Consider the following 22,888-nt stretch of genomic DNA (forward strand, 5'->3'; position numbering starts at 1 on the left):
ATTTTACAGTTGAAATGTGAAGTTGTCTATATCACTCATTACAGTAATTATTGATAGTAATATATCTTTGCTTCTTATTTGACACCACCTACTTTCAACTTTTTCACTAAAAACTCACAATCCTAAATCTTTCATTTTAGCTCACCTGATTTACACATCAAATCTTGAAACTCACCTTATTTTTTAGAATAAATGAATTGAAAGGAATCTTGGCTGTCTTCTAATCTAGTTATCTAGAAATCCCTTTTTATAATATTCTTGAAAAATGGTTATCCACCATCTGTTTAAACACCTTCAATGATAAGAAATCCAATATTGCACAAAGCAAATATCTTGTTTCCATTTTTAAATAGTATTAATTGTTAAAGAGATTTTTCCTCATATGGAATTTAATTCTTCCTCCCTATAACTTCTTCCCTTTGGTCCTTTTATTTTCTTATTGCCTCTTTGCTTTGGGTCATGGCATTCCGTAAACTCTTCTTTTCTCCGTCCAAATTTTCTTCCTCCTCTAATCTTGCAACTTAAAAATCTAATTTTCTCTGTAAAACCTTTCTTGATTATCCCTACTTAAATTGCCATCTATCTGTATATTCATAGTTCCTGAAATAATTGTTTGTCTTGCCATTTATATATCAATTTATTACATACTGCTTTGTGGACTTTTCTCATTTATAGGATTTCCTTAAAATACCCAAATTCTTCATTTCTTTGAAACATGCATAAGCAGTAAAAGGAAGAAAAGCAAAAAAGGAAGAAAATATTTTCTTTATGATATGTATTGTTTTCTCAACTTTACAATAACCTCTATTAGGGATTAGGGGGCATGTATTATCCATAACATCTAGTATAATACTTTATGCATAGATGGTATTAGTTGAGCTGATATAGTATATAAGGAATGAATAAATTGTTCCTAGGTCTCTAGATTAATCTACTATAATATATTCAGCTTTCTTTTTTCTTTTGTTTTTCTTTCCTTTTTCCTTCCATCCTGAATATTTCAAAGATAAAAACAAACCAAGGTCTACCTATTAGTTCTTAATATGGAAATTATTTATAGCAACCAATCTTTTATCTTTCCTGTGAACATCAACTTTCATAGTTCTCACAGTAAATGTTGGTGATATAGAAGAAAAGGGCTTAGGTTTAATTATAACTCTGATGTAAGGATAGTTATTTAGGTATATGATTAGGAGAAAGGCATAGATGCTTGTTAATATTCTTGTAATTCATTGGAAATCAAGAGTCCACTAAACATTTCTTTTTGTTTTATTTTGTTTTTCTTTTGAATATTTTAGATCCCTCATGTCACGGGAGTCTTTGGCATCCACAACTTTGAGTCTGTCAGAAAGTCAGTCAGCCTTGAGTGTGAAGCAAGAGTGGTCTCATGGCTACAGGACTCTTCCTTCCCTTTCTTCCAACTCAGGCTCTCAGAACGGCAGTGATCTAGGAGACTTATTTGGCATCCCACCTGGGACCCCTATGTCCAACAATAGTGTCTCCAATTCATTGCCGTCTTATCTTTTTGGGATGGAAAACAGCCACTCCCCTTACCCTAGCCCCAGAAATTCCTCTACCAGGTCTCACTCAGCCCGTTCTAAGAAGAGAGCTATTTCTTTGTCTCCTTTGTCTGATGGCATTGGCATTGACTTCAACACGATCATCCGGACCTCCCCAACATCCTTAGTAGCGTATATCAATGGTTCCCGGGCATCACCTGCCAATATTTCCCCCCAACCAGAAGTCTATGGACATTTTCTAGGAGTGCGGGGTAGCTGTATTCCTCAGTCGTGCTCCATCCCAAGCACTCAACGCAGTCTTCTGGTGACCAGCGGCAGCCTCACGATCCCTGCTTACAATGAGAATGGGATGGTGGAATACCAGCGCATGCAGCAGTTGGAGCAGAGCAGCCTACAGTCCGCAATTATGAACAATATGGTGGTACAGCAGGGTCTGCCTGTCTCAGACAGCCAGCCAGGTGGTTTATTGAAAAGCGAACGCTTAGACGACTTCCCAGGTGGTGCCATTGATATTCCTCCACCGCCACCCCCTTCTTTGCCACCACCACCACAAGGGCCGCCACCCCCTTACCACGCCCATCAGCACCTTCACCAGCCTGAGCTCATTCACCATCCCCACCCACTCCCTTTGCCCCCTTCTGCCCAAGTTCCACAACAGGAAGAGGATGGAGAGTTAGATGATTTTAATGGAAAACACTGCTGTCGCTGGATTGACTGCAGTGCCGCGTACGACCAGCAAGAGGAGCTTGTACGGCACATAGAGAAAGTTCACATAGACCAGAGGAAAGGAGAGGACTTCACTTGTTTTTGGGCTGGCTGCCCTAGAAGATACAAGCCATTCAACGCCCGATACAAATTGTTGATCCACATGAGAGTCCACTCAGGAGAGAAGCCGAACAAGTGTACGGTGAGTCTTAAAAACCCAAACTTGAATGTGTTGAAGGAATTGTGTGTGCCTGTGCACTTTGTGTCTTTAATTGAACATTTTTTCCCCAAATAATAACTTTTATTGTTGCCGTTTAAAAAGTCAAAATCATTTCCCAATATACTCTTTAATTGAATCCTGCTTTCTAGAAGAAAAAAAAATTAAGTAAAATTCAAGAAAATTAATCATTTTTGAAAGTATTTATGTTATTGTCCACAATTTTTATCATATCTCCATTGAGAAAAGGCATATACATATGTGTATATATATATATATATATATATATATATGTATATATTTCTGGGGATCCAGATTGTTCACTACATTTCTGAATTCAATAGCATTTCATTGTTGTTTTTTTTCTACATTATTTTAGTCACTGTCCATATTGCTTGTTTGATTAGGCTCTCTTACCTCTGAATCAGTTCATAAAAGTCTTTCCGTGATTTTCTTAATTTCTTATATTTATTATTTCTTATGGTCCAATAGTATCCTATTATTATGTTTTTATTGAGTTGGTGATTATTTAAATCATTTCTAGTGGGGGTTTTTTGCTACTATGTAGAGCTCTCTTACAAATATTTTATTACATGAAGAATTGAAATTTCTTTTTATCATTGACCTCCTTTGGATTTGCACATGCATGTGTGTGTGTATATGTTTGTGTGTGTGTGTTTATACCAAAATATACATTCATACACACATGGAATATATACATGCACAAAAATGTATCAGTGGTACCACCTGAGAACCAAGTATTTATATGTGTATGTGTGTGTGTATAACATATATATGTATATCCATCCATATATATATCTGTGTGTATGTGTGTGTACCAAGCATTTCCATATAGATGGATACTTCCCAGGTGGTGATATGCATTTAAACACACACACACACACACACACACACACACACATTCAGTAGGATATCAAAGTTTAATTCAATGAAAAGTTCAAGATGTAATTTTCCTAAACATAGCTTGCAGGGTAGGGATAGAATATCTTGACTTTTGCATGTTAGTTGAAGAATAAACATGCTCAAATAAGATCTGAGGAGGGGAGAAGCATCTAATTGTTGAGTGAAAATATTTCCTATGCATTCTTAAGCTGTCATCGTTTAGTTGAGTAACAGAATGTTTTTTTAGTTTGTGGAGCTTTCTAGACCTGTCCATCCTGTGATAGTAACCTTAATAAAGTAAGTGTTCCATGCTTGAGAGAAATACTCAGGCATTGGTTGTCCTTTCTCCAAAGCAATTGAATCAATATTGATGAGATACGTACCAACTTGGGGTCTTTCACCTATTTATTATTATGACTGTTCTGGAGAATACATATACCATCAGCAAACAAAGTTTAAACCTTTTCTAAAGCAAATATTCTAAGCATTTTTCTCCTTGTTCTTCAGAGGAAGTGAAAAATAACGGGAGTTGGAGTAGGGGAAAGTTTGCTATTTGGAAAAGAACTCAACATGAAGGAGTTTTGCTAGTAAAATTTATGCTTCATATGCCTATATGGATAAATGAGTTATAATGATTGATAGCTATAATTAAAATGTTCAGGACTCAAAGAAAGAAGGCTTATACGGGGACATATCCCTTTTGCATAAAGGCACTTGGCAAAGAGGTGCAAAAAGAAGCTGAGGAAGTTTCACTTCTTTAGTGCTAGAGAAGAACTATTTGCATGCTGAGTTTTTTTCTTTCTTTCTTTCATGGTATAAGCCCTGATCATAGTTTTACTTTTCATCTATATAGCTATTTTACAATAAATGACTCTTCATTTGTCTCACATCTAGCAGACATCTGAGAAAATATAGAAAGGCAATGTTGTATGGGGGGGGAGGGCAGAACTTGATATAGAGAGATGATGGTGATGATTGTTGTTATTCAATCATTTAGTCATTTCTAACTTTTTCATGATCCAATATAAAGTTTTCTTTGCAAGGTATTGGAGAGATTTGCTATTTTTTTCTCCAATAGGCTAAGGGAAACAGAAGTTAATACCTCTGGTAACATAGCTAGTTAGTGTATGAGGCTGCATTTGAACTCAGATTTTCCTGAATCCCCATTCAGGAAGGACTCATGTCTCCTGCCTTGCTTAGACTCTGTATAACTTTGGGTAAGCAATTTTATCTCTCTAAGACTCAGTTTCTTCTTTTGTAAAATGAGACATTTAGACTCAGATTCCTTCTCCTTCTAAATCTACGATCCTGTTTAGTGGAAAAAAAGCTGCCAGCAATAATAACCCCGAAAATCAGCTGACACCTGTTTTGTTTGCTTATAACATTAATGGAGGACATCTCAGCTATGATAGTCTTGGCAACAGCAGGAAGGATTTGCACTGTCTCAGACAGCTTATTTTAACAGTTATTAGTGTGGATGGAAAGAAACATTTCTTTAGACTTAAAAAGTGGGAATTCCAGGAATTCCTGTACATTGAAGATGCTGTAGGTTTTCACAGGTCTGAAACATAAATCTCTTGAACTGTGGTTCTCCCCTTCTAGCTTCCTCTCCCTTCCATGGCAAGTCCTAATATAAAGAATCTCTACCATATGCTTCTGCTTGATTGTCAACATGATATGCTGAGTCATCCTCAATTAATGTTGTGAGCAAACAAATGTTGTCAGCTGATTTAGGTTATTATTACAGGCAGCTTTTTAAAAAAAAATATTTAGTAGTTTTAAAACAATTTAAATAATATTTTGGATGAAATAAAAATTAAATTGCATTTGTGTCTGTTTGTGCCAAATATTATATTGTTATTCTTTAAGGTGAAACCTGAAACTCATAAATTAGGAGAACGCTGGCTTAAGCCAATCAGGAAAATAAGAGCATTTCAGCCTCTAACCTTCACTCTGTCAGTGAGTGGTATTCTACATTTTATATATCAGAGAGGAAAAACCAATAATATGTACTGTTCAGAGAACACTGGTGGATTGTAGCTATAGTCCAATCAGAAAAAAAAACCTTCAGACTTTAAAAACAAACTGTATATAACCTTTAGTTTTGATTAACTTTGGGTGAAAATAGTTCCCTGGATTTGGCTTGATTGAAATAAGTAAAAACATCATGAATTTGGGAAAACTTAAGTTGCAAAATGAATTTTCCAGAAGTATTTCTTCAACTTTTTTATTATTCAGTGAATTTCATAATCATTGTTTACACGGGTTTTCAAATGCACAAATCATTCTTGGCATAAGGTCAACAATTGTCAAACTCCAAAATTCCAATTTAAAATAGAAATACTTAAGTGAAAGCCAGAGTGAATTTTTCAGGTTGGTATTTCTGTTAGCATGAGCATAAGAGTTGCATTTCTGACTTCTACCTTTTCCCTATCTACCACGATTTCTCCTCTAATGTACATCATTACATGTAAATCTAATGTACATTATTACATGTAAATCTGTTTTATTTTATTGATATATTTAATAGAATCATTTTTTGTGATGTTAAAACTCAGAAATCCAAAGCATTGACATATTTTCCCCTCCTTGAAAATGTTTTTGTACTTAAAAAATATTTCTTTTTAATACACTTAACTTTATATATCATGTTGGAAGAAAAAAATCAGAGCAAAAAGGTAAAACCATGGAAGAGAAAAAAATAGAAAAAAGAAGTGAACATAGTATGTGTTGATTTACATTCTGTCTCCATAGTTCTTTTTATCGATGCAGATGGCATCTCTGGATTTCTGGATTTCTTTCCAGCGTCTATTCATATTGCTTTGGATTAGTGAACCACTAAGAAGAACCAAGTCTTTCATAGTTCATCACTGAACATTATTATGTATAATGTATTTCTGGTTCTGCTTGTTTTGCTCAGCCTCAGTTCATTTAAGTCTTTTTAAGGCCTTTCTAAAATCACCTTGTTCATCATTTTTATAAAACAATAATATTCCATTATTTTCATATACCACAACTTATTTATCCATTCCCAAATTGATGGTCATCTAATCATTTTCCAATTCTTTGCTACCACTAAAAGAGCTGCAACAAACATCTTTGCACATGTGAGTCCTTTTCCCTTCTTTATGATTTCCTTGGGCTACACACCCAGTAATGACACTGCTGAGTTAAGGGGGATGTACAATTTGATAGCCCTTCGGGCATAGTTCCACATTGTTCTCCAGAATAGTTGGATTATTTCACAACTCCATCAACAATTTATTAGTGTCCCAGTTTTCCCACATTCTCTCCAACATTTATCATCTTTTTTTGTCATCTTAGACAATCTGAGAGGTATGTAGTGCTATCTCAGTGTTGTTTTAATCTGCATTTCTCTAATTGATAGTGATTTAGAGCATCTTTTCATATGACTATAGTTGACTTTAATTTCATCATTTGAAAATTTTCTGTTCATATTTTTTAATTGGAAATGATTTTTCACAGTTTTGCTGTCCTATGCTGTGATTGGTACCTATTTTAGTTTCTCTGATTCTCCTCTTTAATTTTTTTGTGGAGTATAATACAGCATTAATGTTTTTGTGGGAATCATGTCTCTTTTGCTACATTGAAGGCACCATGAGAGCAGGGATAGCCTCACGTCTTAATGATGATGCTATCAAAAAGTTAGCACAGTGCTTTGCACAACACAGGTGCTTAGTAAATGATTTATGTATGAATGAATAGATGAATATGCGAATGGATGGATTCTGTATTAATATTTATATTTGAATGTTTCTTAAAATTATATTTCTAGTTTTAAGACTCTATTTCTTGATAAGACATTAACTATATGAATGAGTCACAGTCATCATTTGTTCTGAAAACCAGTTTGTATGTTGGAAGAAAATTTCTGTTTGTTGTTAAGAAATACTGTCAACTTCAAGCAAGATTATTGTATAATAAAGGTTTAGCAATGTTCTCAAACAATAATGGAAGAAAAGATATCTGCCATTGTCAATATGAATAGGAACCCAAGGAAAAAATACATACATATCTACCTATTGTAAACAACATATTTCTCATTCTGTGAACATTAGGTTTTTGAAGCCAGATACAAATAATTTCTAAGACTGTAGTATTTTATCTCTCTTTACTTGGAAAAAAAAATCTAGTGGTTGCAGACTTGAAGTTTCAGAGTTAGGGCCAAATAAAATGACCACAGTTCTCTTTTGGAAACATGAAATGATCTTTTGGTTTCTGTGGCTGCATCACATGGTATGAGTGTAAGGAACGTGCTATTTTAAAACAGTTTGTATTTTTTTCTTCTTCATGATTGTTTAACTGTGATTAATTTGGTGTGTACAATTTTTGGAGCTAGTCATCATTTTCACTCACTTAGCTTATTGACCCAAGCAGATATGATGGCCCAATTGTGCCTAATCACCATGACTACAGGCAACACAGGGTGATTTTGAAAGGCGCAGTGAAAAAAAAGGAATATGTGAAAGGTCCGCCTACTGACAGCATGCTTGCTGTGAGAGGCTACTGCCAGTGCGGGCAGTGCCAAGTTCATTTTGGGTGCATAAAACAATTCTGTTGAACAGGCATTATTAAAGCATTTATTCCATGCAAGCAACTGTCTTAGACAGTGGATAGCCAAGGATTCAAAGTGACCCAGCTCTTGTCATTAAGAAGTTTGCAATACAGTACAGAGATAAGATTGCAGCTAGATGTTTTAGTGGATAGAGCAGTAGACTTGCAATCTAGAAGATTCATCTTCATGAGTTCAAATGTGACTTCAAACACTTAATAGCTGTATGATGCTGAGCAAATCATTTATCCCTTTTTACCTCAGTTTCCTCATCTATAAAATGAGCTGGAATAGGAAATTGCAGACTACTTCAGTGTCTTTATTAAGAAAATCTCAAATGTGGTTTAAAAAAGTCAGATGGAACTGTAAAACTACTGAATAACAATAACAGGGGGATAAGACATTTAATTTATACAAGTGAAAATGTGATGAGTAGAGATCAGAGTTCAGAGAAGGATAAGGGATTTATGGAAAGAGGGATCACTTCTAGCCTGATTTTAAGGAAAAAGAGTATGGGGTTCAATCATCTGCAATCAGGAAGGATTCTTTGGGAGTAATCAAATAGGAAGGACTACTCAGGAGTGCTGAAACTGAGGCCTAAAGCTATAAAGAGATCAAGTCAATAGGTCACTCTCTAGGGGGAGAGCAGCATAATACTATGGTGAGTCGCAATTTGTCTTTTTTAATCTCAATCTGAGATAGTATCTCCCTGCCTCCCCCCCTTCCCCTTTCCTTTCTCCTTTTCTCTCTCCTTTCTCTATCTCTCTGTATCTTTCTTTTTCTTCCCTGTGTCTGCACTGTTATTAATCTATATACAAGTATTGAAAGAAAAATAATATAAAAGACATAAGCAGTTTAAACTCTAATTTTTGATAAAGTTCAAGAAAAAGGGAAAACTCCATTTGAATGGATTGGGGAATAGGGAAGGAAGAGGTTCCTGAATGGAGCCTTGGGGGAAGAATTTATTAAAAGCTCAGGAGATATAAAAAGAAAAGAAAAGTCAGTTCCTGCCCTCAGTGAATTTATATTCTAAGAAGGGAGTGATAGCTAGGGAAGCTATTTTGGTTTGGAAAGTTACCTGGATTTTCAGTGGAGTTTATGGATTGATATGTCCTTTCTAGCATTTGCAACTTTGACATGATCATTATTCCAGAAGTGCTAAGAATGGTTTTTTTCAGAATTATCTTCCTTATTTACCGCCCCCCCCCCCTTATACAACGAAGTGATCATATAACTTCTAATATGCTTTTGGTGCTAATTCCTATAATACTGGGATAGCCTCCAAAATGCGATTAAAAAAAGAGAATCCTTGACGATTGTATTGATTTCTTCTAACCATTCTCACATGCATATGCAGTTACTGTTCTAATAAATTTCATGCTTCGATTAATGAAGGGAAGATACAAAGGGAAAGATACAGGAAATATATAAATATACATACACAGAATTACATATCCATACACATAATATGTATGGAGATTTTGTCCATCAGATTGAATAATATTTGACATGTAGAATTAGTACCTTAATAGAATTCTAAATAAAGTCTGTTTAGATTTTCTCATCTTCTGGGTAGAAAAAAGGGAGGAGATTAGCAAGGGTGGATAGGATAAATCATCAACATGTTGTATAACTATAATTTGTAGAATGATTGCAGAGGTCCTCAAACTATGGCCCGCGAGCCAGATGTGGCAGCTGAGGATGTTTATCCCCCTCACCCAGGGCTATGAAGTCTCTTTCTTTCTTTCTTTCTTTCTTTCTTTCTTTCTTTCTTTCTTTCTTTTGGGGGGAAGTTTCTTTATTTAAAGGCCCACAAAATAAAATTTTTGTTTTTACTATAGTCTGGTCCTCCCACAGTCTGAGGGACAGTGAACTGACCCCCTATTTTAAAAGTTTGAGGACTCCTGATTTTAAGGTGTATAGAATGCCTTCTCTCCCTCAAACCCTGTGAGATTTGCCCTGTGTTTATTATTATCCCCATTTTACAGATAAGGAAATTGAATTTCGGAGAGATTAAGTTCTGATTGTGAAACTGATGCCAAGACTTGGAGAAATTGATGATTTGCCATCGTGCACAATAGAAAGCAATTTTGCCAGAAGTTTAGGGAGTGGGAACAAGGGACCTACAGGATTATGGGCTTCCACTTACAAGTTGTTTATTTTTCCTGGATGAATCCTACCCAATCACAAAAGAGACTTTTGCAAAATTTTCACCCACCCATGGATTTTCATAAAAATGTCACTAGCCAAAAGACAGCTTTGAATTTTGTATGAATTGACTCATTTCTCCACAGGCATTTTGACTGGCAAAACCTAGAATATTTGCTTTGGCCTGAATATTGGGCAGTTCATTTTTAAGGATATCTCTGTAACATTCAAATGTGAATATAAGAAAATAAATTCAGAGCATAGGATATTACTCTATTTGTTGACTGCTTCCAAAATCTCTAGGCCAAGATATTTCATGTAGCCAGGATGTATCTTGTGGAAAACTAATTCATTATGAATCCCAGGAAAGGACAAAAGATGTAGGTTCCTCACATTATTGTGTTAATAGGTTAGGATTTGGTGCTGTAATTACAGATTTTTAGACTCTAAGGAATCTAAGAGAATCATTTAAAGTCTATACTCATCTTAAAGTAGAAAGTGTGGCCTGGAGAGGATGATGATGGCAATGATAATAATAATAATAACTAACATTTAAAAAGCATTTACTATGTGCTAAGTACTTAATTATTATTTTCTCAGTTGATCCTCATAACAATCCTGGGAGGTAGGTGCTATTAGTATCCCTATTTTACAGAGCAGAAAAGCAAAGCAAGCAGAAGTTAAGAGATCTGTTCAAAGTTATACTGTTGTAAATATCTGAGCCCAGATTTCAACTCAGGTGTTTTTGACTCTAGCCTAGTACACAGCTAATTAGTGGCAGAACAGGAATTAGAAACTAGGTTCTCTTAATTGATAATCTTTAATTATTTCCCACATTAGCTTTTTTCTAAAAGCTTCTGCATTCTGACACTGATCCTTAGGTAAAAACTGGCAATGGGGTGCTGTTTTCAGAATTGGTTTATTTTAAGAAGTTTACCTTATATGATTGTATTAAGGATCAAAGTATATATACATACATGTATGTGTATATATATATATATATATACACATAAACACACACATATATATAATGTGATTTGTAAACCACTATTAATATTAAAAACAATATTTCTTATAATATTAATATTATTAGTTCCAACTCTTTTTAAAGAAATTAGATATTTGAGGGTATTTATCTTTGTTAAAATGAAAAAATAACGATGTTATAGTAAGTAACAGCAATTTTTAAAAATAAAATTCATGTAAAAGAGACAAAAACAGCTGAAGACTCAACAACAATTACAATCAAGTCATCAGTCTAACTTCTTTTTCCATAGGTTGTCTTGCTCATAAGATCATTTTCCTTTTCAAAAAATTGTTAATTAACTTAGTTGCAGAACTTTCCTCAATGGGATGCTAAGCCTTTATGAACCACTTATGAAAGTGTCAATATATAAGAAAAAAAGTTCTTCATCCATTTAAAAATCCAGACAAAATAAAGAATTTTGAGGATCATTTTGTATTTTTGATAATTTTATGAGTTCTGTGGCTAAAGAGTTCATCATCACTTGGCTGGCCTACTCCCTAGGAATTTCTTACCACTCTGTTACCTCAAGACAACTGTTATGAGTCTTTATTCTGTGGGTATAATCTTGGAGATGCAAGAGTTACGTTACTTCCATACCATATGGGTCATTGGGAGATTGTGGGAGATTGTAGGATCTTGGGTTTAGAAACTAAAGTAGTCTTAGAGATTCTCTAGTCCAATTTTCTCTCATTTGACAAATGAAGAAACTAAGATACTCCGAAAGGATGCATTCTGCTCAAGGTCCCCCTGGTATTAAGTAACTGACTTCAGGTTTGAACCTAGATCATTTAACATGAGATATAGGACCAGGAGACTTTGAAAATTCCTAATCTTCAAGCACACCCCTGATATTTAGATGGAGTAAATTACCAAAAACTTAGTGAACTATCAAAACATTAAATTTTATCAAAATGCCTGATGTGACTAAATGAGTAAAATTACAAGTTAAATCTTCCTCATCTCTCAGAGCTGAAACACCACCAATGAAACATCTGGTAAAAATCAGAGGCAGTGTAGCTTCTAGTTCATATCCCATAAGGCATCAAAATAGTGAATATCCATATTATAGAGATAATCATAAGACTTTCCCCCCCAAAAAATAAAACAATACCCCAGGATATTTTTTAGTGATTTTCTTACAGCAAAGAGATATGTGTGCATATTTTTGCATGTATAATAAATAGCCTGTAGACGTCTATTTATCACCTTAGGCTTCATATCCCCCAGCAAAGGTAAAGGAGAAACCTTAGAAATTCTCTCCAGATGTGGCATTGGCTGAGGTCTATAAGGTACCTGCCAAATTGGATTTTGCATCACACAGCCAATTTAGGAATCTGCTGTTGGAGGGAGAAAGGGAATAATTTCATTTCCCCTGAGGAGGCATTTGATCCAGTTTACCTGAGGAACTAGCCTTTCACGAACTTTGTCCTGAAGAAAAATTAGTAGCAGATATGGGCCAGTGTTTCAAAGCATGTAGTGGTTTGTGTTTCTTTTCTCTTAAATTCCAGCACTATTGAAATTTATTAGATAATCATTTTGTACTTTTTAAGAGGTTAAATATTTGTTTGAGGGAATTCATCTTCACTAGAAAAAAAAATCATTAAGCACATCACACATTACCCTTTTATGATGCTTTCTTTTTATGGTACTTCATCTTATTTTGTACATGGGTAGAATATTTTATTTTCATACAGTTTCTATAAAACCTTTACCAATTATCCAATTATGAGAGTAACAACAACAACAAATACTACCACGACCACCATCATTACAGACAAAAAAGAAAAGAAAAGAAAAAAGAAAGCAAACCTCTATTCTTGAATGTTTGGTTCTTATATAGATTCAGTAAGCAGTAGATGTTTGCCTTAATTTATTCAAGCTGCAGAAGTGTGTAAAATAAGTTTGGAGCCTTATTAGAAAAGTCTTTTGTCTGAATCTGAATACTTAATGATCTCAATTGGCCAAAAATTTTGCAAAGTGGATACTTTCTTTGAGTGGAAGTGATGACATTCTTCAAGTTCAGATAGAATTTCACATTTACGTGAATTTTTTTTTAATTCTCAAAAAGTTACTACTTCTTTGATCTTTTTTTAAAAAAGTTTGTTTCAAGTTTAGAGTAAAAGTGCCATGAAAGAAGTATTTTTTTTTAATTTTTCCAGACAGGTTTATGAACTTTTACTGTATTTATAAAATCAAAGCCAGCATTACTAATTGTGCATTAGATTCAGTTACAGAGAGTTTGGGGCAAAAGAAACTGGAAGAAATGAATGTAGTTTCACATCTGGCACCTTGAGATTGTTGACTGCTATGTCCCATTCTGGAACAGCCATATTGTGCATCCCACCTGGAAAGACAGAAGAAGTCAATGTCCGATTAGTGGGAAAGCAAGATGTGGACCCCTGCAAAGAGAAGTAAAGATGGATCGGATCTATAGTTAATTGCTGAACCTGGCAATAAGCCTATTTGTGGTTGTTTTATTAAGAGGAGCTCTGAAGGGATTCTTGCTTTTCTTTTCCAGAACATTGCCTTATCTTTCTTCTTCTCCTTACTCACCTCTCAGTTATTGGTATTCATTTCCTTCCCAAATATTCCTAGAATCTTTTATTTGATCTCTACTTTCTTTTTTTTTTTTACTCCCTTTATTTCTCCTTTTCTTCATTCATTCAGCAAACATATATTGAATCCTTTCTATGTTATTTTCTGCATTAGATGTTGAATGATAAAAAGACAAAACACGAATCTTATATAATATTTACCTGTGTTGTGAATTCTCCCTTACATCTGCCATCCATCTCCTCCTTTTCTTTCTATCAATTTCACTGAAGACAGAGGCTCCAATATTTTTTCATTGCTTTCCTAGAAAATAGCATATAAAAGGTGTTTAATAAGTGCTGTTTAAAATGACACCAAATCTAACAGTCCTCAAATTGAATTTTTAAGGATTAAGAGTATTTGGTGCGAAAAATTATTAGTATTTTTGATAGATTAATCAAATGTTTACAATTATTTTATTTTCCCAAATACATGAAAAGATAGTTTTTAACCTTCACCTTTGCAAAACCTTGTCTTCCTAATTTTCCTCCCTTCCTCTTCCTCAAGACAATAAACAATTTGAGATAGGTTAAACATGTGCAATTTGGATGAATAAGATTTCGGTAAAAGGAGGATGTTCTTTTGAGTATATTATCAGGGAGGCATGAATTCAGGCACATAGCAATTATCAATAAATCTTTTTTTTTTATTAAAACTATTTTATTTTCAAAACATATGCATGGATAATTTTTCAGAATTAACCCTTGCAAAACCTTGTGTTCCTCCCTTTTCCCCAACTCCCCTCCCCATGGCAAGCAATCCAATATATGTTAAACATGGTAAAATACATGTTAAACCCAATATATGGATATGTATTTATATAATTATCTTCTGCACAAGAAAAATCAGGTCAAACAGGAAAAAATGAAAAAGAAAATTAAATGCAAGCAAACCACAACAAAAAGAATCAAAATGCTCTGTTGTGATCCATTCTTAGTTCCCAGTCTTCTCTCTGGGTATAAATGATTCTCTTTATCACAAGACCATTGGAACTGGTCTGAGTCATCTCATTGTAGAAAAGAACCACGTTCATCAGAATTAACCATCCTACAATCTTGTTGTTGCCACATACAATGATCTCTTGGTTCTACTCATTTCACTTAGCATCAGTTCATGTAAGTCTCTCTAAGCCTCTCTGAAATCATCCAGCTGGTCATTTTTTACAGAATAATACTCTTTAACATTCATATACCGCAGTTTATTCAGCCAATTCATGGGTATCCAGTTAGTTTCCAGTTTCTTGCCACTACAAAAAGAAGTAACACAAACATTTTTTGCACATGTGGGTCCCTTTCCCTCTTTTAAGATTTCTTTGGGATACAAGCCCAGTGGAAACATTGCTGGGTCAAAGGGTATGTACAGTTTGATAGTCCTTTGGGTATAGTTCTAAATTGTTCTCCAGAATGGTTATCTCGGTTCACAACTCCACCAACAATGTACTAGTGTCCCAGTTTTCCCACATCCTCTCTAACATCAGTTATTATCTTTTCCTGTCATCTTAGCCAATCTGAGAGGTGCCTCAGAGTTGTCTTAATTTGCAATTCTTTGATCAACAGTGATTTAGAGCACCTTTTCATGTGATTAGAAATGGTTTCAATTTCTTTATCTCAAATTTGTCTGTTCATATCCTTTGACCATTTATGAATTGGAGATTGGCTTGAATTCTTATGAATTTGAATCAATTCTCTATATATTTTAGAAATGAGGCCTTTATCAGAACCCTTGAATGTAACAATGTTTTCCCAGTTTATTGCTTCTCTTCTAATCTTGTCTGCATTAGTTTTGTTTGTACAAAACCTTTTTAATTTAATATAATCAAAATTATCTATTTTTTGTTCAATAATGAACTCCAGTTCCTCTTTGGCCACAAATTCCTTCCTTCTCTACAGATCTGAGAGACTACCTGTAAATCTTAAGAGAACATTGGCATATCTCCTCTTCTGACAATCTTGTAAAGGTGAAGAGACCAAACCTTTTGTCTGATTTTCTTTAAGACTTTATGGCATTATCATACAACTATATATTAAATGGAGATAGAACAAATTATGAAATCTTATTTCATTATAAAGAAGTTCTGGGGCATGTGATTTCTTATCACTATTTTCTCTACATATCTGCCTGCCTGTGTTCTACAATGTTATATGTACCCTTAAGAAAGTTTTGTTCTTTAGACTGTGATATAAAATGCCTACTCTGACAAACAGTATATCCCAAAAGATGTGGATGGGGAAGACTCATCACAAGGTCACTTGAAAAACTTCTTCTTGATTCTGTTAGGAAAAGGGTCAGTGCATGTCTTTGCTTATGATTACTAAATAGGCATTTTTGTGTGTAAGGCTTTATTGTTAATTGTATGTGGATTTAAAAAATTAGCCATTTCCAAGATATGTCCATTTTTAGATGAAACCTCAAATATAAAGCCAATAATAATGTGCATTAATTAATAATTTAAAGACTAAATTAATCATCATTGAGGTGTTAATGTGCTCTTCTATAGATGAACTACAGTATTAGCTTTTCCTACAGATTGCCCAAGGATTTAATCAAGAGTTAAGTTAGTGCTGTCCTTGTTTTAGCTTTTCAATTAAATTTGATTCATAGTACTGTAGACCTCTAGCTATAAAGGGTCTTAAAGGCCCCTGTTTTATAGAAGAGGAAATTAAGGTCAAGGGAGGTCATGGAAGCGGCATCTCACATATATGGGGAGGAGCATACATTTGTTTCTTTTGTGTGAAGTTTCTATTTTTAAAAAGTAGAAAAACTGGAGACTGAAACTATTTAATTAGTTGGGTAAAATGATTAAGATGTGGACAGATGCCATAAGAATTATTTTGTGTGAATTGTTCTCCCTTAGTAAAACATTTCCTTTTATAATATGAAAAGAGAAGACTATTGCTAATCAAAGTTTTTGACAGATGCTTGTTGCATTCAATTTGTCAAGCTTTTTTTTTTTTTTTTTTTTTTTTTATTTAATAGCCTTTAATTTACAGGATATATACATGGGTAACTTTACAGCATTAACAATTGCCAAACCTCTTGTTCCAATTTTTCACCTCTTACCCCCACCCCTCCCTAAATGGCAGGATGACCAGTAGATGTTAAATATATTAAAATATAACTTAGATACACAATAAGTATACATGACCAAAACATTATTTTGCTGTACAAAAAGAATCAGACTCTGAATTATTGTACAATTAGCTTGTGAAGGAAATCAAAGATGCAGGTGTGCATAAATATAGGGACTGGGAATTCAATGTAATGGTTTTTAGTCATCTCCCAGAGTTCTTTTTCTGGGTATAGCTAGTTCAGTTCATTACTGCTCCATTAGAAATGATTTGGTTGATCTCATTGCTGAGGATGGCCTGATCCATCAGGACTGGTCATCATCTAGTATTGTTGTTGAAGTATATAATGATCTCCTGGTCCTGCTCATTTCACTTAGCATCAGTTCGTGTAAGTCTCTCCAGGCCTTTCTGAAATCATCCTGTTGGTCATTTCTTACAGAACAGTAATATTCCATAATTTTCATATACCACAATTTATTCAGCCATTCTCCAACTGATGGACATCCATTCAGTTTCCAGTTTCTAGCCACTACAAAAGGGCTGCCACAAACATTCGTGCACATACAGGTCCCTTTCCCTTCTTTATAATCTCTTTGGGATATAATCCCAGTAGTAACACTGCTGGATCAAAGGGTATGCACAGTTTGATAACTTTTGAGCATAGTTCCAAACTACTCTCAAAATGGTTGGATTAGTTCACAACTCCACCAACAATGAATCAATGTCCCAGTTTTCCCATCCCTCCAACAATCATCATTATTTTTCCTGTCATCTTAGCCAATCTGATAGGTGTGTAGTGGTATCTTAGAGTTGTCTTAATTTGCATTTCTCTGATTAATAATGACTTGGAGCATCTTTTCATATGACTAGAAATAGTTTCAATTTCTTCATCTGAGAATTGTCTGTTCATATCCTTTGACCATTTTCAATTGGAGAATAGCTTGATTTTTTATAAATTAGAGTTAATTCTCTATATATTTTGGAAATGAGGCCTTTATCAGAACCTTTGACTGTAAAAATATTTTCCCAGTTTATTGCTTCCCTTCTAATCTTGTCTGCATTAGTTTTGTTTGTACAAAAACTTTTCAGTTTGGTATAATCGAAATTTTCTATTTTGTGATCAGTAATGATCTCTAGTTCTGCTTTGGTCATAAAACCTTCCCCTTCCACAGGTCTGAGAGGTAAACTATCCTATGTTCCTCTAATTTATTAATAATTTCATTCTTTATGCCTAGGTCATGAACCCATTTTGACCTTATCTTGGTGTCGGCGTTAAGTATGGATCAATGCCTAGTTTCTGCCATATTAGTTTCCAATTTTCCCAGCAATTTTTATCAAACAGTAAGTTCTTATCCCAAGCTGGGATCTTTGGGTTTGTCAAAGACTAGGTTGCTATATTTGTTGACTGTTTTATCCCTTGAACCTAATCTATTCCACTGATCAACTCATCTATTCCTTAGCCAATACCAAATAGTTTGTAACTGCTGCTCTATAGTATAGTTTTAGATCTGGTACAGCTATACCATCATTTGATTTTTTTTTATTAATTCCCTTGAAATTCTTGACCTTTTGTTTTTCCATATGAATTTTGTTGGGTTTTTTTCTAGGTCATTAAAATAGTTTATTGGGAGTCTGATTGGTATAGCGCTAAATAAATAGATTAGTTTAGGTAATATTGTCATCTTTATTATATTTGCTCGCCCTATCCAAGAGCATTTAATATTTTCAATTGGTTAGATCAGACTTAATTTGTGTGAAAAGTGGTCTGTAATTTTGCTCATAAAGTTTCTGATTTTCCCTTGGCAGATAGATTCCTAAATATTTTATATTATCAGTAGTTACTTTAAATGGGATTTCTCTTTGTAACTCTGACTGTTGGATTTTATTGAGTGATATAAGAATGCTGATGACTTATGTGGGTTTATTTTATAACCAGCAACTTTGCTAAAGTTGTGGATTATTTCTAATAACTTTTGCAGAATCTCTGGGGTTCTCTAAGTATACCATCATGTCATCGGCAAAGAGTGATAATTTGGCTTCCTCATGGCTATTCTTATTCCTTTAATCTCTTTCTCAGCTCTTTTGCTATAAGCTAGCATTTCTAATACAATATTAAATAGTAAAGGTGATAGTGGGCAACCTTGTTTCACTCCAGATCTTATTGGGAATGGTTGGAGTTTGTCTCCATTACATATGATGCTTACTGATGGTTTTAAATAGATGCTGCTGATTATTTTAAGGAAAAGTCCATTTATTCCTATATTCTCAAGTGTTTTTAATAGGAATGGATGTTGGATTTTATCAAATGCTTTTCTGCATCTATTGAGATGATCATATGGTTTTTGTTAATTTGGTTATTGACATGGCCAATTATATTGATAGTTTTCCTAATATTGAACCAGCCCTGCATTCCTGGTATAAATCCTACTTGATCATAGTGTATTATCTTGGAGATGATTTTCTGTAGACTTTTGCTAATATCTTATTTAAGATTTTAGCATCAATTCATTAGGGAGATTGGTCTATAATTTTCTTTCTTGTTTTCACCTACCTGGTTTAGGTATCAGTACCATGTCTGTGTCATAGAAGGAATTTGGTAGGACTCCTTCATTCCCTATTTTATCAAATAATTTATATAGCATTGGGGCCAATTGTTCTTTAAATGTTTGGTAAAATTCATGTAAATCCATCTGGTCCTGGGGATTTTTCTTAGGGAGTTGTTTAATTGCCTGTTCTATTTCTTTTTCTGAAATGGGACTATTCAAACAATTTACTTCTTCCTCTGTTAGTCTGGGAAGTCTGTATTTTTGGAGGTAGTCATCCATTTCACTTAGGTTATCAAATTTATTGGCATAAAGTTGAGCAAAATAACTCCTTATTATTTCTCTAATTTCCTCTTCATTGGTGGAAAGTTCTCCCTTTTCATTTTAAGACTACTAATTTCATTTTCCTCCCTCCTTTTTCTAATCAGATTTATCAAAGGCTTATCTATTTATTGGCTTTTCATAGAACCAACTCTTAGTTTTATTAATTAGTTCAATAGTTTTTACTTTCAATATTTTAATTTCTCCTTTTAATTTTAAATTTCCAATTTAGTATTTGATTGGGGTTTTTAATTTGGTCTTTTTAGTTTTTTAGTTTAAGCCCAATTCATTAATCTTTTCTTTCTCTGTTTATTCAAAGTAAGCCTCTAAGGATATAAAATTCCCTCTTATTACGCTTTGGCTGCATCCCACAAATTTTGGTATGATGTCTCATCATTGTCATTATCTTAGTGAAATTATTAATTGTATCTATAATTTGCTGCTTCACCCAATCATTCTTTAAGATGAATTGTTTAGTTTCAATTACTTTTTGGTCTATTTCCCCTAACTTTTTGTTGAATGTAGTTTTTATTGCATCATGATCTGAAAAGAAAGCATTTACTATTTCTGCTTTCTTGCATTTAATTTGAGGTCTTTATGTCCTAATATATGGTCAATTTTGAATAGGTTCCATGAACTGCTGAGAAGAAAGTATATTCTCTTCTATCTCCATTCAATTTTCTCCAAAGATCCAACATACCTAATTTTCTAATATTATATTACTTCTTTAATTTCTTTCTTATTTGTTTTGTGGTTTGATTTGTCTAATTCTCAGAGTTGCAAGGTTGAGATCTCCTACTATTACAGTTTTGTTGTCTATTTCTTCTTGCAACTCTCTTAACTTCTCCTTTAGGAAGTTGGTGCCATACCACTTAGTGCATATATGTTTAATATTGATATTGCTTCGTTGTTTATGCTACCCTTTAGCAGGATGTAGTTACCTTCCTTATCTCTTTTAATTAGATCAATTTTTACTTTTCTTGATCTGAGATAAGGATGGCTACCCTACTTTTGACTTCACCTGAAGCATAATAGATTTTGCTCCAGCCTTTTACTTTTACTCTATACGCATCCCCTGCTTTAAATGTGTTTCTTTAAACAACATATTGTAGGGTTCTGACTTTTGATCCAGTCTGCTATCTGCCTCCTCTTTATGGGAGTTCATCCCATTTACATTTACGGTTAGAATTACTAAATCTGTATTTCCTGCCATCCTAATAACCCCAGATTGTGCTTTACTTTTTTGCCTCCCCAACCCTCTTTCCCCTTTTAAACTTATGTACCCCTCTTGTATCACGATACTTATCCTCTTTATAATCCCTCCCTCCCCCTTTGAGTCTTTCCCCTTCCTTCCCTTCTTTTCTTTTCCTTTTCCTCTCCCCACGTTTTTAATGAGGAGGAGAATTTTCTCTAAAACAAATGTCAATTATTTTTCTTTGAGCCAACTCTGATGAGGTAAGATTCACACAATGTTCCTCCCTTCTCTAAATTCCCTCAGATATGATAAGTTTCCTTAGCCTCTTTGTGGGATGTGGTTTCCCTCTTTATCCCTCCTTCCCACCTTATTCTGCCATCATCCCTTTTCCATATCTACTTCCCTTTTTATGTTATATCAGTACAATCAAATTATACATGTATTCTTTTGTATATCCACAACAGAAATACAATTCTCAAGAGTTATTTTACCTTTTCTGCATCTCTTGGTTCTATTCTTGGAGATCAAATTTTTTGTTTAGTTCTGGTTTTCTTCAGAAACAAATGGAATTCATTTGTTTCATTAAATATCCATCTTCTTCCTGGAAGAAAATGCTCAGCTTAGCTGGGTAGTTTATTCTTGGCTGCATCTCAAGTTCTTGTGCCTTCGAGATATCATTTCAGGCCCTTCTTTCCTTTAATGTAGAGCAGCCAGATCTTGGGTGATCCTTATTGTGCACTTCTCGGTATTTAAATGGTTTTTGGCTGCTTGTAAAATTTTCTTCCTTAATCTTATAGTTCTGAAATTTTGCCACAATATTCCTTGGGGTTTTTATTTTAGGGTTTCTTTCAGAAGGTGTTCGATGAATTCTTTCATACCTATTTACCTTCTGATTCTATTACATCTGGGCAGTTCTCTTTGATGATTTCTTGTAAAAATAGTATCTAGGCTCTTTTTTCATCATAGTTTTCAGAAAGTCCAATAATCCTCAGATTATCTCTCTTAGATCTATTTTCCAAGTCTGTCGTTTTGCAGGTAGATAATTCGTGGTTTTCAGTTTGTCATTTTTTGTTTTGCTTGACTGATTCTTGCTGTCTCAATGAATCATTAGTTTCAATTTGTTCAGTTCTAATTTTTAAAGAATTATTTTCTTCAATAGCTTTTTACTTCTTTCTGTATATGTCCAATTGAGTTTTGAATTGTATTGTTTTGGTCTGTGGAATTTTTCCATTTCACTAATTTTTTTTTTAGTGAATTATTTTCTTTTCAATTCACAGATCCTACTTTCTTGCGTGTTCTTTGTCTTTCCAATTCCACGGATCCCTACTTTCTTAGAGTTCTTTATTTTTCCAATTCACCAATTTTGTTTCCCTGCACTTCCTGAGAATTTTTAACTTTTCAATTAGTATTTCAGGAAGTTGTTGCTCTCTTATAAGAGCTTCTCTTTCCTTTCCCCATTTATCTTCTAACTCTCTTTTGAGACTTTTAATGGTCTCTTCTGAGAGCATTATGTAAGAGGACAGTCTGATGCATTTTTTGCTGTTTGAGGTCTCTTCAGGTGGCTTTTTTCTGCATAGAAGCTGTGATTGTTCTTTTCATCTTTTATTCATGTTTTAAAGCCTTTAGGGTAGGTCTCCTAGGCAAAGGGGTTACCAGCTTCCTCTGCAGAGCAGGGAAAGATGTAAACCGATTTCCCGCTCCGAGGTATGGGAGCGCTCTGGGTGAGGTTTCCCTTCCCCCAACAGGAGTGGATTCAGCCGGGCGAGCTATCAAACTGCTTAAGTAGGGCTGAGTGGATTATCGATTGCACTCGGCTAGAGACTAAGTGGTGAAAGTGTCACGCCCAGGCGGAGCCTCTTGTGGGACTGTGAGTGTAGCAGCTGGCGCAGACCACAGAGCAGGACAGCCTACAAACTCTGCCCAGCGTCTCTGCCTGATGGGAATCGGCCCTGGAAAAGCTCTATGGCCCCAAGCCGAGCTCCCCCCTGCGCAGATTGGAGGCTAACCCGGGCTGCGTCCTCCTGCCGTGCAGGATCACAACTGTCCCAAGGAAAAGCCCCTTACTGCGGGTTGGGG

At 34.5% G+C, this 22,888-nt stretch overlaps 1 protein-coding gene across 1 annotated transcript in view; it reads left to right on the forward strand.

Moving 5' to 3' along the window:
• GLIS3 (GLIS family zinc finger 3) overlaps positions 1-22,888 on the forward strand; it is a 597,159-nt gene that overhangs the window by 203,883 nt on the left and 370,388 nt on the right. The window contains exon 4 of the mRNA XM_031962195.1: positions 1,299-2,427. Within this exon, the coding sequence (XP_031818055.1) occupies positions 1,299-2,427 (1,129 nt within the window). The remainder of the gene's footprint in view (positions 1-1,298; positions 2,428-22,888) is intronic.

This window comes from Sarcophilus harrisii, chromosome 1 (genome assembly GCF_902635505.1).
Source record: "Sarcophilus harrisii chromosome 1, mSarHar1.11, whole genome shotgun sequence".
Taxonomy (NCBI): Eukaryota; Metazoa; Chordata; class Mammalia; order Dasyuromorphia; family Dasyuridae; genus Sarcophilus; species Sarcophilus harrisii.